The sequence below is a fragment of the Canis lupus genome, chromosome 28 (assembly GCF_011100685.1).
Source record: "Canis lupus familiaris isolate Mischka breed German Shepherd chromosome 28, alternate assembly UU_Cfam_GSD_1.0, whole genome shotgun sequence".
In the NCBI taxonomy this organism is placed as follows: domain Eukaryota; kingdom Metazoa; phylum Chordata; class Mammalia; order Carnivora; family Canidae; genus Canis; species Canis lupus.
In genome coordinates, this window is record NC_049249.1 from 4379698 (window position 1) to 4394581 (window position 14884).

The window sequence follows — 14884 nt, forward strand, 5'->3', positions numbered from 1 at the left end:
CAGCGGTTTGGCGCCTGCCTTTGGCCCAGGGCGCGATCCTGGAGACCCGGGATCGAATCCCACGTCGGGCTCCCAGTGCATGGAGCCTGCTTCTCCCTCTGCCTATGTCTCTGCCTCTCTCTCTCTCTCTCTCTCTCTTTGTGACTATCATAAATAAATAAAAATTAAAAAAAAAAAAAGAAAAAAAGAAAATCCCTCCCAATGACCAAAAACCTCATGTTTGAGGGTGCCAACTGCAGCAATGTTAAAAACAAGGGGAAGTAGGGGTAAACTCCCCCCATCCAGATTTCCAAGGGTTGGGTTGGTTCAATAAATAAGGTTTATCCAGACAATGAAATACCACACAGCTATAACAAAGACCAAAGCAGCTCTATCAATACTAATAGGGAGCAATGGGATCACATATTCTTAGGTGCCCCTCAAAAGTTGCAAGAGCATTTAAAGTTGGAGCCCATATAAAAAATATTATGGTGTACTTGGGTGGCTCAGTCAGTTAAGCACCCAACTCTTGATCTCAGCTCAGGTCTTGACCTCAGAGTTGTGAGTTCAAGCTCTGTTTTGGGCTCAGGTAGGAAGCCTACTTAAAAAAATTTAAAAATAAAATAAAGAAATATTACTTCTCTCTCTCTCACAGACACACAAAGACCATATATATGGATACAAATACATGGTATTTACATATAATATTTCAATAATCTAAATATGTAATAAATAGATAAATATGTAAATATTTACAGAAAAAAAAAAGAAATAGACCAAAGAAAGCTAGAAAACACATTGATATTATCTAGGCATACCTTAGAGATATTGTAAGTTTGGTTCTAAACCACCACAATAAAACAAGTCAAATGAATTTTTTAGTTTCCCAGTACATATAGAAATTACGTTTATACTATACTGTAATCTATTAAGTGTACAATAGCATTATGTCTAAAAATGTACATACCAGAGAAAATGAGTGAAAATATCAGGGAGGGTGACAAAACATGAGAGACACCTAACTCTGGGAAATGAACAAGGGGTAGTGGAAGGGGAGTGGGCAGGGGGTTGGGGTGACTGGGTGATGGGCATTGAGGGGGGCACTTGGCGGGATGAGCACTGGGTGTTATGCTATATGCTGGCAAATTGAACTCCAATAAAAAAATAAAAAAAAAATGTACATACCTTAATTAAAAAATATTTTATTGTTAAAAAACGCCAATCATTATTTGAGGTTGCAGTGAGAGCTCATCACTTAGGACAGATACTATAACAAATATAATAATAATGAAAACATTTGAAATATTGTTAGAATTAACATTATGTGACAGAGAAACACAAAGTGAGCAAATGCCTTTGAAAAAAAGGCACCAGCAGACTTATTCGATACAAGGCTGCCACAAACCTTCAATATGTTAAAAAGGCAATATTGGCGAAATGCAATAAAGCGAAGCACAATAAAATGAGGTATTCTTGTATAAAGAGAGACGGAAAGTACAAGCACCAAACTGCCTGCAATGCTCCCACTAAAAGACCTAGGATCCTGTGTGTCTTGGCAACAGAATGGAGAACATGACTTTTACTTTCTGCCTGGTGCAGTTAAGTATTTTGTACATTTACAATGTACATTGTAGCTTTTACCAAATACAAATAAAAAGTTTCAGTATATAAAAGCTGAAGTACATTACAGTACATTACTTCCTATGGCTTTCCTCTCACCAATTCCTGGAAGCCATGGCTGCCACCAAGATCAACATAGACAGCATCTTTGTCATAGAGCACACCACCAACTCCAGACAGAGGTGCATAAACCAACTTCTCCTTCTCATTTAAACAGCGCTTCTTTTGTTGTTCAGGAAGTGCACAGGGGTCCGGGAGGAAACTGACATCACTCACAGCAAAATCTCCTACACCTGGAAGACAGAGGAAGATAGCTTCAGATACAAGTTTATCAACTATCAACAAAAGTAGCCCCCAGTTGGAAGACTTCAACCACAAGTGAATTGTTGGTTACTGGCACTGTGTCTCTCTAATTAACCAACATTATCAGAACAGAGGAGATTTGGTCAACTCAACTTTGCTAGCTGAGTCAGAGCTGAGTCTTAAAACTTCTAGCAATGTTGCTCTATCTTGTTTGGCCATTTTTCAGTTTTCCTGAGAAATGAAGCAAGTCATCCCACAAGTTCTACAAATTTGGTACATTTTACAACAAAAGGATACCTGGCATGTGAATTTGGCTTTTATTTTTCAAGTGTGCTCCTCTTAAATAACCATAAAGAGACACCTTTCGGTCACATTTGATATTTGTTCGAATATCTTCTGGGTTTGTCAAATCTTCCATCCTAGAAAAATAAAACCCAATCATATGGCAGAAGTAAATGTCAAAATTTTTGCATCTCCCTTCATGTGTCAAAGACTGGTCAAATTCACTAGTGCACTAAACACAGTGTTCAGAAACTTCTAGGAAATACAGAAGGAAGGAAGCACAGTTCACCATCTACCAAAAGAAAAGAAGCAAACACAGGATTGCACTGCTCTTAGGCTCTATAAAATATACATGCTGTAAGACACCAAAAAGGGAAAATAACATGCACCTGGGGTTAAGGAAGAGATGAAAACATAAAAACCCTTTATGGGGAATCCCTGGGTGGCGCAGCGGTTTGGCGCCTGCCTTTGGCCCAGGGCACGATCCTGGAGACCCAGGATTGAATCCCATGTCGGCTCCCAGTGCATGGAGCCTGCTTCTCCCTCTGCCTGTGTCTCTGCCTCTCTCTCCCTCTCTCTGTGTGACTATCATAAATAAATAAAAATTAAAAAAAAAAAAAAAACCCTTTATGGGAGAGGATTAAGCTTTGATCTGGGTTTTTGGTGTGCCTTGGATTCTGGCAAGTAGAGAAAGGGATTACAGGCTGAGAAAACAGTATGAAAAAAAATATAAAGGAAAGAAAGCCCAGGGTATGTCTGGGTGACTGGAGCACCATGGTCTATAGACATGATCACTGAAGATTAAGATGAAAAAGCAGGATAAGACCACATTATGTAGCCTTAAATACTTCAAAAACCTCACATATTTCTAAACATTTCATACTTTACTCCTGAAGCCAGTACATCTTTAGGTAATGATACAAAAAAGGAGGTATTTCCAACTACATTTCTCCCTCAGTATTCAAAAAGAAGTACAAAATAAGCTCTCTTATTGTTCTTTTTCTAACCTTTGCAGCTTTGAAATACATGGGCCAGGAAGAAAAACTTTACATGCACTTTTTACCTGTCTGCTAGGATATAAGGATGAGAGGTTTGCCACGTAAGAGGCCTAAATTTCATTACTGTAATAAAACGGCCCAGATTGTGAATTTCTTGGTTTTGATATTCTCCATGTACCATTCCAGAAAGGTAGAACAGCTTGGCACCCTAAACATTAAGAAAACAAAAAATTAAATTTCAATTAAATTCTTGTCATACTACATCAAATAAAGACCTCTAAATAAGAAGCAATCCTAAGGCAGACTTCTAGCAAGCCACTTATTATTAATGCTTCCCAAACTTCTCTGCCTTCTTTCAGTACTCATGTTGTTAGGACTTAAGAAAGGCAGAACTGCCAAAACACTTAGCTTCAGGACTGGTCTCCAGTCAAGTGATGGCATCTATCTGGAGTATTACACAGAGAGAGCAGTGAGGCTTCTGGGCACAGAAAAAATTCTATGACCAATGGGCCACAGCAGCATGCAGGGGAGGGTGGAGTGACAGTATGTGTGCACTATCGTTCCTAGTCATGCAACTAGGAGAAATTTTGGATAAACTATTAAACAATCACAAATCTAAAACACTTAGAGCCAGGTACTGCCTGGTGCTAGGGAGCTACAAAGACAAATGAGACACACCAAGAGTTCTGAAATACAGACTATTTTGAGGAAATATTGCAGGGACTATGAACAGATATATACCATAGGTGAATCCTGAAGCAATGTTTATAATCTATCCTACTTATCTTATTTTTTTTGAAAGATTATAGTGTTAGTATTCAAAAATTAATTCTCTTCCTACCGGGTAGACTTCTGTCCAGAACCTGTGTTTTAATCGCTTCTTTGTCTTCTTCAGTTGCTTATTATACTTGAAGGAATCTAAGTGAGTGAGAATGCCCATAATTTTGGGAAAGCCATGTACTTGACAGATATTTAGAAACTCAAATGTTTCCATTTCAAACCCAAAGCTGGCATCTATAAGCATCAGAACCTAAAACAGAAAACAGAATTACTCAAGGAAGCTACTCAAAACAGACCATAAGCAAACTATGGACTATGGGCCAAATCTGACCCATAACCTGTTCTATAACTAAAATTTCACTGGAACACAGCCATATTATTTATTTTTTTTTAAGATTTTATTTATTTATTCATGACAGACACAGAGAGAGAGAGAGAGAGAGAGAGAGAGAGAGAGAGAGAGAGAGGTAGAGACACAGGCAGAGGAAGAAGCAGGCTCCATGCAGGGAGCCTGACGTGGGACTCGATCCTGGTCTCCAGGATCACACCCCGGGCCAACGGCGGCACTAAACCACTGAGCCACCGGGGCTGCCCATATTATTTATGTATTGTCTACAACTGTGTTTGCACTATAACTACAAAGTTAAGCATTTGCAAGAGAAACCATGACCCCAAAGCTTAAAATATTTACCATCTGGCCCTTTACAGAAAGTTTCCCAACTCCTACTCCGGACTAAATGAAATGATTAGGGATCATTTTGATAAGAGAAAATACCACCCTTTGACTTTCTCTAAAAGGCAAGCATGAAACAATATCCACCACAATATAAATTTCCACTTCAGGGATCCCTGGATGGCTCAGTGGCTTGGTGCCTGCCTTCGGCCCAGGGTGTGATTCTGGAGTTCCGGGATCGAGTCCCACATCAGGCTCGCTGCATGGAGCCTGCTCCATTTGACACCATAAAGTGGCAAGGGGCAAGCAATTCGTTATAGAAACAGTACAGGTGGCAACAGGCCCTTAGATGACAACCTTGTCAATTAAAGACAAATGAAGCCTATATATTATTCCTTCTATGCACATACATACACACACAAATCCATGTACTGTACACACCTTTGCTATGACTCAGGAGGCTTTATGACAACTCAGAGCAATCAACATAAAACAGGTTAAATAAATGGTACATGCAACAGAATACTTAAGAAAGAATGAGGTTGAACTATACTACTTATATACATTTAAGACATTGAGTGACTCTCGGAGCGAGAGCGCCCGAGGAGCTCGCGGCGAGTGGAGAAGGACGGGAGGCCGCCAGGCTCTCCGCGGCCTGCGCGGGTCGGCTCGCCCGGCCCGGCCGGAGGATGTCCGCTTCTCCGGGCATTAGGATCCCGTCTCCGAGTCACTCCCCACTGGACGAGCCTCACGAGCGAAGCAGAGCATCTTCAATGGGGATACCTGGCTTTTCTCCCTCCCGCTGCCCCCAGGTTTCCCGGCCTTATGCTGCATCACCACGGCCTCTGCCTTTCGATGAAAATCTTTGTGAATCAGAAAGAAGAACATGTTCCTCGCCCCTGAACCACGATCGCAATCCGTGACAGATTTCATTTCAGTATTTGTGGGATGTGAGATTACCATGAAAATAGCTTTTGTCGCCACTTTTCATGTCCCTTTCAAAAATGTGTTATTAATCACCTGTGGCTATTTTCACATCGGTTCCTTAGTCCCTTTCTAGCCCTTTTCAACTTCTGAATTTGAAAAATTCACATATTTTTTTTTTCTCCTTCTGTTTTCAGCCCTGGTAAAAATCGAGGTAGCGTAAGAATGAAAAAACAAAGTGTTAGAAATGCATAATCAACGTATGTACACAATTAAAATCTCAGTTTGATGGTTATGATTTTTATTGTGCCCTTGGAACATGACTTATCCTCTAACTTAAAATTCGTATTGTTATGTATTTCATTTCAAATAATGGGAGTACAAAGGAGATGTTGGATGAAATTGAGGTGGCATTAGAAAAATAGTAAAATAGAGTATGTGTATTGCTAGCATTTTTGACAGATTAAAAATTGAAGCCAGGGGATCCCTGGGTGGCTCAGCGGTTTAGCGCCGCCTTCGGCTCAGGGCGTGATCCTGGAGACCCGGGAATCAAGTCCCACATCAGGCTCCATGCATGGAGCCCGCTTCTCCCTCTGCCTGTGTCTCTGCCTCTCTGTGTGTCTCATGAATAAATAAATAAAATCTTAAAAAAAAAAAAAAAAAAAAAAGACATTGAGTGAAAAAAAGCAAAGTACAGAATAGTATGTATAATAAACAGTATGTGCTTTATGAGGGTTGAATGTGTATTCATATACATATCTAGGATATTGCTTTGAGGGAACCTAAGAGATTAGGGGTCAGAGTAGGGAAGAGAAAAAAAGCACTGTACTCTGTAATATAGTTTGAATATTTTACCAAATGCACGGTTTCCTTTTTAAGTCTTAAAAAGATATATATGAAAGACATCTTTCTTAACATGTCTATGCTTTTAAAATTAGGGACTCTGTAAACTATTTTAATCATTTCAAAAACACAAGATTTAATAAGTTTATACTATTTTATGTTGACAATTGACACTTATTTCTATTAATAGTAGCATTATATGTTCAAAATTTGAATGTCATTGAGTTTTCTGATATTAGAATGGCATAGCTATAACATCTACATTAAATTACTTTTTATTTTGTATCTTAGGAGACTTCCTGGGCCAAAGGACAAAATCTGTAGCTCTTTGTCACCAAACAGTTTTTTAGAAATTGTTGAACCAAAAAACAAACAAACCACCTCTGTTACCCGACTCTTCCTAATCAATATGGCTTTTTTCTTAGATTTATTTTTGCTAATTTAAAATGTAATTAATGAACACTACCATTCAATGCAATCAAAGTTGCACAATTTCCATATGCTATGTGCTGTCTAGATTTTCTATTATAAACCCTGACAACTTCTCAAAGGCAACTCATGTACTTACTTTGTCACAATCATTAAGAACTGGAGGTTCTGGCACCACCAAGAGCAAAGTTCCCTTCCTTAGACAAACTACTTAACTTCTAGGGCCTCAATTTCATCCTATGTAAACTGGAGATAATAATACCTACTTACCTCCAAAGCATATTGGGGGATTTAATGAGCGAAATTTCAAGAAAGGTGTTAGCGCAGTACCTTGTAAGGGTCCAATAAATGGCCCTACTATTATATGTTTTTATGTACATGTCTATCTGTATTAATTAACTACGTTTGTTAAAGGATTTTTCTCTACTTTCAGAGTTGAGACTACATTCCATTTTGCACATTCCATTTTTATTATATCAATATCACCATCAACCTCATTATCAATTCAAACACATCTATAGTATTCCCTGATTATATTCGTCATCCCTTTAATAATCATAAGTCTTTCTTTCCTTCAAATGGGATAATCTACCACACTGCTAAATCCTCATTAGAAATTCACACTGCTCCCATTGACTTACCAAATCTGCCACTTTAGCCAGATCAATCATCATGTTAATGTCACACCCACATTCAATAATGGTGAGTCTGCGCTTTTTACCTGTAAGTAAAGAGATAAGATTTTAGTTTTTTTCTTTAAATATTTTATTTATTTGAAAGAGAAAGCACGCACACTAGCAAGGGGAAGAGTGGAGGGAGAGGGAAAGATAGAATCTCAGGCAGACTGCATTGAATGTGACCTCAAACAGGGCCCAGTCTCATAACTCTGAGATCATGACCTGAGCCTAAATCAAGAGTCAGATGCTTAACTGACTGAGCTGCCCAAGGACCCCCCGAAATAAGACTTTTGAAAAATCTTGAAAAAATAGGGCAGCCTGGGTGGCTCAGAGGTTTAGCGCCGCCGTCAGCCCAGGGCCTGATCCTGGAGACCCGGGATCAAGTCCCACGTTGGGCTCCCTGCATGGAGCCTGCTTCTCCCTCTGTCTGTGTCTTGGCTCTCTCTCCCTGTCTCTCTCATGAATAAATAAAATCTTTTAAAAATAAATAAACAAAAATAAAAACCTTGAAAAAATATATCCATTTACTCTAATTACCATTTTAAGTTGTATCCAGTAAAACACAATATACACTTACAGGAATATGCCAGGAGTTCATTTTTATAGGAGCAAACTGATAAATACCATCTTGGTTTTCTTGCTATGTTCCCTAATTTTAAAATAGTATCAAAAGTCTATCCACATGAATAAAGTGCTCAAGCAGGTACAATTCTGACTGGAATGGGCAGACAAGCAAGCTCCGTGGTGACTGTGATCCTGCTGGTAAGCTCAGCAGGCCAACACTTCTATCTTTATCAACGTTTTGCATGTTCTTACTAGAGCTAAAAACATCCTCAAACCTAACGTAAGAGAAATCTCTATGGAACAATTGTTATTCCAAAATTACCTTAAAAGTAATCAGTCTACGACTCTTGATCATAGAGTTGTGAGTTCAAGCCCCACGTTGGGAATAGAGGTTACTTTAAATAAATAAAAGTGGGGCACCTGCCTATCTCAGTCAGTGGAGCATGTGATTCTTTTATCCCCAAGTCAGGAGTTCAAGCCCCACACTGGGATAGAGTTCACTTAAAAAAAAAAAAAAAATTAAAAAGTCAGTAAAAATAACAGTAATGCCTTTAAGATCAAGAAAAGCTTTGGGGTGCCTGGGTAGCTCAGTTGGTTAAGTGTTCAGCTCTTGGTTTTGGCTCAGGTCATGATCTTGAAGTCCTGGGATTGAGCCCTGCATCAGGCTCTGTGCTCAGCAGGTAACCTGCTTGAAAGATTCTCTCCCTCTGCCCCTGCTCCACTTGCTCTTGAATGCTGCTCTCTCTCTAAGATAAGTAATCTTAAAAAAAAAAAAAAAAAAAAGAAGAAGAAGAAGAAGAAGAAGAAGAAAGAAAAAGAAAAGCCTCAATCCAACTATAGCATTGCTATAATAAATTCCAGGGCTCAGACGGTAGAGCATGTGACTCTTGATCTTGGGGTTGTGAGTTCAAACTCCACATTGGGTAGAGAAATTACTCAATAAAACCGTTAAAAAAAAAAAAAGGGAAAAAAATTTCAGATTCTTCCATTACCATTTTGGGATTTTTTTTTTTTCATCTTCCCTCAAACAGAAAGGTCACCATCTCCCAGAACAGGCAAGTTCTCACAGAAAAAGAGGAAAACCCTCTCATTTCTCTAACGATATGGCCTTATGAGGGCAAGTAGGTGTGCCTGACACACAGCAGATACTCACTACCTGTTAAAGAAAGGTGATCACTATGACCAACTCAGGTTGCCCAGGCCTGCCAAACCTTTCAGAGGAACACACCTGGCAAATCCATACAGCAGTCCAAATAAGGTGTACATCTACATCATTGTTATATCTGGAATCTATCCTTTTCTTAAACTATCCTTTCCTACTTAGTACAAGTACAGGAAAGGTAATAAAGTGAGAACATTACTTCAATATTTACCAGTCAAGAAAATGTTCGACAAAGATATGCCTGTCCCTCAGACGACACATGCCCTATCAGCCTGAGGTAGTAGACTCCTACCTGACACGATTGTTACAGGGCCTCTGATCTCTGTCAGTTTCTGCCTGGTGAAGTTCCGAATGAGGCACTGGATCAAAGTGCTCTTTCCAACTTTTGGAGGTCCCATCACCACCACCACTATTGGTGGGGGCTCTAATGGAGTTCGATCAACCACTGGAATGTGATGCTTTTTTGTCTTCAAATCCTGAGTCCTATTTGTAAAAAGAAAGAAAAAGTACATCAATTTTTAAAATACAAAAGGCATCATCCTTGTAAGTAAAGTGGTCTTTAAAGACCACAGAAGAGACAATATGGATACAATTAACTTGTTAACTTCTAGACCTAATCCAAATAACCCCTTCAGTAAACATATAACAGATTTACTTCAACAGTACAGAGAATTTTAAAACTACACACACCTTAAATCTGATTGCTTCATTAACTATTATAATAGTTAACTAAACTATTAGTTTAGTTTAAACTATTAGTTGACTATTATAATAGTTTAAAAAAGAAAAGATAAACATGCAGGCAGTGTATCATAATGAATAAAAGCAGAATCTTTGGAATTAAATTTGGCTATTAGAGTTTAATTCAATAATGTTTAAAGTACATATAACAAAAACTTATTAAATAAAGCTATTTATTACATTATTATATAAAACATATCCAGAAAAAAACACAAGCACACCTATTACCATAGAAACTGTTTAAAGTTTACAATCTTTCTTTCTTTCTGTCTCTCTCTCTCTCTAGTAGACCTCACGCACAGTGTGGGGCCCAATGTGGGGCTTGAACTCACAGCCCTGAGATCAAGACCTGAGCAGAGATCAAGAGTTGAACGCTTAACAAACTGAGCCACCCAGGTGCCCCGCTCACATTTTAGTAAAAGGAGTATGGCATGCATCTTCAAGTCCTTCAAAGCTGTTAGACTCATGAATCCAAACATCATCTAGGCAGGCTCCTACTGCTTAAAAAAAGTAAATGGAGGAGCAACTAGACTCCTGATAAACATACCTGTGAAAGGATCGAGCCATCCGCACAGCAGACTGGACTGCAAAAGCTTTGGGGTTTCTCTTCCGGGCATCTTCCTCATCTCCAAGTTGGAGATCCTGCAGATGCCGTTTCTTTTTCTTCTCAGCTTTGGGCCCACTGTGTTTCTTTCTGTGTTTCTTCTGGTCTTTAGTCTCCATAGTGACTTTTTACCAATTTACAAGTAACTCTAACCTACACTGATGAGGCAAGGGTGGGGGAGGGGGGAGTGAAGTGGGGAGAGAGGCGGAAGCATTTTACAATCTAGAAAACACCCAAGAAAAAACAGTACTTTTCTTATTTCTCTATTAAGAGATATGTATTCCTGCAACACGGATCACGGATAGAAACTGTTTCATACTATCCCCAGTTTCATTTCTCTGTTATGCTATACAGCAGATTTGTTAGTTACTTCTGCTTAAGTTACTTTTTATTCATTTTAAGTGTCTATATCAGCACCATTTCTGCAATGATAGAAATACTCTTTACATAAACTTTTCAACACAGTGGCCACTACCCACATGTGGCTTCTGAGAACTTAAAATGTACCCAGTGAAACTGAGAAACTGACACTGAAATTGTACTTAACCTTAACTCCATTCTAAATTTAAATAGTCATATGTGACTAGGAGTTTCCATGCTGGACAGCTCAGCCCAAAATTTCAACTGGACTAAAGAAGTGGTTTCCAAACTTAAACTATCTTTAAGATACTTAAGTTCAAAAAACTAAAGCATTTTAATAATCCTCCAACGTGACGGCATGCGTTGCTTTTAGTACCTGTTTATTCTGTAAAACTTTTAAATTATAATAATCATTTATATACATCTTAAAAATCAGTTAACATCTAGCTGTGTGACATACGGTTGGTTATGGGTGTTGCCTGGGGACCACATGGATGTGCAGAAACCCTTACAAACATTTTTCTGAGGGTCCCAGAAATTCATGGCCCATAAACTGAGAACCACTGGATTAGTGACTTTTCTTAGGAAACTAGACTGCATACAATCTGAGCGCTTGGCCAATTAAAAAAGAAAGAAAAGAAGAGAAAAGAAACTAAGAAAAAAGTCGCTTCTTTCATTTAAGGTACCGAATTAATTTCAAGGAGTATTTGTGTCTGCCTATGATGTACTAGGCGTGGTGTGAGGAAAGGACAACTGTGATCCGACGAGCGAGGAGATGCAAACTAGCACCTCCGGGGGTGCCGTAAAGGGCGGGCCCTTGAGCGGCTGCGCTTGCATCCGTCGGAGACATCCCACCAGCGCAGACACAAAGTCCACATATGTCAAGAGAGACTATCCAAGAGTTAGGACGGCCGACTTCTAGGAACACTTTCAAACTAAATAGCTTTGTGGTTTCGGGGCATTATTTTTCTTCTCCACCACATTTTAGTCGCAAATTTGTACCGACACTTTTCTCCCTTTCTTGGGGGGCGAGGAGAGAGACGGGAAAAACACAGCTTGGAATCAACACAGGTGGCTCAGCTCTGAGTCACCCGCTCGGACGATCCCGCTCCTCTCCCCGCCGCCTGCCGACCCCGTCCGGACTCCAGGCACGAATCCACGGAGCTACTCCAACGACCTCGGCGCAAGTCTCCGGCAGGTACCAGGTGAGGCTGCCCAGGGCCTGAACGCGCTTCGGGGGGCAAAGACCGTCCCGGCAGACCGTGCCGCGCACGACTCGCAAACTCTCGGGGCCCAGGCCCCGGGACCCTCCCGCCCCCGCCTCCTCCAGCCCGTGGCCGTTACCGAGTTCACAACCGCTGCTCCTCAGGCCCGCATGGACAGCGCCGGAAACGGAAATGCACCCTACGCGCGGACTCTACTCGCCGGCAGGAAACCAGGAGGCTGAAGAAAGAGGCCGACGGAGGGACGACTCGCGGGAGGGCCGGAAGGAAGGCTTCGGATTGGCTGAGGACGGGCGTAGGCGACGACGGCGCGAGCCCCGCCCCGGCCGCCCCGGCCGCCCCGCCAGTCCCCGCCAGTCCCCGCCAGTCCCCGCCGGGCGAGGGCGCCGCGGCGCTGCAGACTCGGTCGGGGCTCCGGGCGGCGTTCGCCGTGCGCCCCCGGGTGCCCCCGGAGCCGGTTCCTTGTGGGAGGACGAAAGACGAAGGAACGTATTTAGTCCTGGTCAGCCGGCGTCTAGACGGCCCCCGCGTGGCCTGACGTGGGAGTCTCTGGCTCATCTGCGGGCTCATCCTTGAGGATGACGGAGCTGGGCGCTTGCCGGCCTCCTTCAGTGCCGGGATTCCCTCCTGCCAGCACCAGGACCGAGGCCCGCGACACGCTCTGTCTCGGCAGGTTCTCTGTGCCTGGAAGAGGGGCTTTGCCTGGAGGATCCTACGCGTTCCCACCCGAGGGACTGCCTGAAAGTTCACTTAACCCCCGTCTCAGGTGAGCCGGTCGTCCTCGTGACTAACAAAGCTGTGTACATTTTCAGGATGTGTGTCTCCTTCTTGTCTTGGAGGTTTTCTTTTCTTCTTTTCTTTTTTTTTTTTTTTTAGGTTTTCTTTTCAGTATGAACCCACCAGTGCTCCTGAGACTCAGCCCCGCCCCCCCCCCCCCCCCCCCCGCCCGCCGCCCACGAAACTAGGCTCATTCTGGTAGTTGAGACCTCGGTGCTTCGCGCCCTTTCACAGTGAGCTTGTTCTCGCCGTCAGCATCCCACAGGCGCTCACGGCAGTGCTAGGGAGGCTGCCCTTACCGGACACACACCTCCCGCATCCGCGAAGAGTGTGTAATTTTGTAATTCCCTCGGACAGTATCTTCTTGGAGCTTTCAGTATAAGTCGATCTTCCCAACATCCTCTTGGCTCCATGAGTCCCACGCTTGTCCTCTGTCCTTGTCAGCCCCTCACCCCCGTGATAAACCCTAGACCTTGCCAGGTCCAAGGATTGCAACCCCCAAAGCTTCCCACCCTGACTGCCACTTCCTGTCTTAGAAGGTTAGTCCCTCTAATGCCCTGGAACCAACTAATCCAGCCGGTACCTCTGACCCAGATCTTACTCCTTCCTCCCTTGGTGACTTACCCTTCTTCTCTAGTAAGCTAGTTTAAACTCCAAGGGCACTCATTACCGTCAGCCTCTTGTATGCTGCCTCACCTCCATCACTTCATCATGTCTGCTTGGTAAAATAAGAGCCCAGGGTAAGCCCAATTCTCCATCTACTCCTTGCTACGACATATGAAACTAAACATGGCTGGAGGAAAACCCAGAGCCATGCTGACCACCCTCAGCTCAATAATGCTAACTTTGCCTGGTCTATGTCTTCTTCCAAATGAGTTTTTCTCATCTCCTCTTCTCTCTTCAGTCTTTCCCACCACCTCTCCCTTCCTTGCTCTGACTTCACTAAAAAAAAAAAAATGGAAGTGAGACTCCCACTGTCACAGACTTCCACCACCACATCCACGCATGCCCCCCTCTGCTGCCTGCCTGTTACTGTAGGTGAACTACCACTATGTCCCCCTAAAGATATCCTGCACTTGGGTGCAAGATCCCGTCATCTCCAGGGTGTCGCTCCGCCCAGTCTGTCCTCTCCCCAGCATCATCAGCTTTTACGGAGCTATTCCCGTCATCCTACAATGTGCAGTTATTTCTCTCATCTTCAAAACAAAAATTGAACAAAACCTCTAGACCCATTTCCTGTAACAGATAATACACCTTTTCTCCATGCCCTTCTGTAGCAAAATTTCACAAAAGAATTGTCAATATGTTCTCCAGTTCCTCTCCCCCTATTCTTAGATTCTCGTTGTTCCCAGCACACCTCCCACAATCATGGCTGCTCCTTCTCAGTAGCCTTTGCTAAAGGTTCTTCCACTCCTACCTGACGTGTTTAAATGTCAGCCCACAGGACTCAACCTTTGCTTTTCTCTTCTATGTCCATACTTATTCCCTGGATGATTTCATTGTGTCTTGTAGTTTTATTTGTCATCTGTATCAGTTAACAATTTATTGTCTCTTGCTACAAATTCATTCTTAATTGCCTACTCTAAAAACATTTCCTTTGACACTGGCATATATATCAACTTTTGTCAATAGGGAGCGATGGAGAGACTTTGCAGGGGCAGTCTTTCTGCCTGGTTCTCCTTTGCTCCTTGGCCAGACTCCTGCAGATGGGTCATTCTTCCAGGGCCAGCTCCTCCAGTATGTGGTGGCCAGAAGCATCCATTGGCCAGCAGCACCTCACTCTCTCCCCCACCCCCACCTCCTGGCACTTTTGTCATGGAGTGACTCTCCTGAGACACCTATCTTTCCCCAGCACCCTAGAGAGGGAACACCAACAAGTTCCAGCGGTCTAGCATCACAGGGACCATCCTGACAGCAGTGGGCCATGGCCACACCCCTTCGGTGA

General features: G+C 42.4%; 1 protein-coding gene across 4 annotated transcripts in view; it reads right to left on the reverse strand.

The window, feature by feature from the left end:
* BMS1 (BMS1 ribosome biogenesis factor) overlaps positions 1 to 12415 on the reverse strand; it is a 57175-nt gene extending 44760 nt beyond the window's left edge. For 2 of the 4 annotated variants that reach the window (XM_038578148.1, XM_038578145.1), the window contains exons 1-8: positions 12284 to 12415; positions 10523 to 10737; positions 9527 to 9717; positions 7473 to 7552; positions 4024 to 4212; positions 3248 to 3390; positions 2200 to 2321; positions 1699 to 1892 (exon numbers count right to left, since the gene is read on the reverse strand). In XM_038578148.1, the coding sequence (XP_038434076.1) occupies positions 1699 to 1892; positions 2200 to 2321; positions 3248 to 3390; positions 4024 to 4212; positions 7473 to 7552; positions 9527 to 9717; positions 10523 to 10698 (1095 nt within the window). In that variant the 5' untranslated portion in view covers positions 10699 to 10737; positions 12284 to 12415. Of the gene's footprint in view, positions 1 to 1698; positions 1893 to 2199; positions 2322 to 3247; positions 3391 to 4023; positions 4213 to 7472; positions 7553 to 9526; positions 9718 to 10522; positions 10738 to 11625; positions 11878 to 12283 lie in introns of those variants that run through there. The other 2 variants (XM_038578146.1, XM_038578147.1) reach the window with 2 other exon arrangements.
* Positions 12416 to 14884: the final 2469 nt, after the last annotated feature.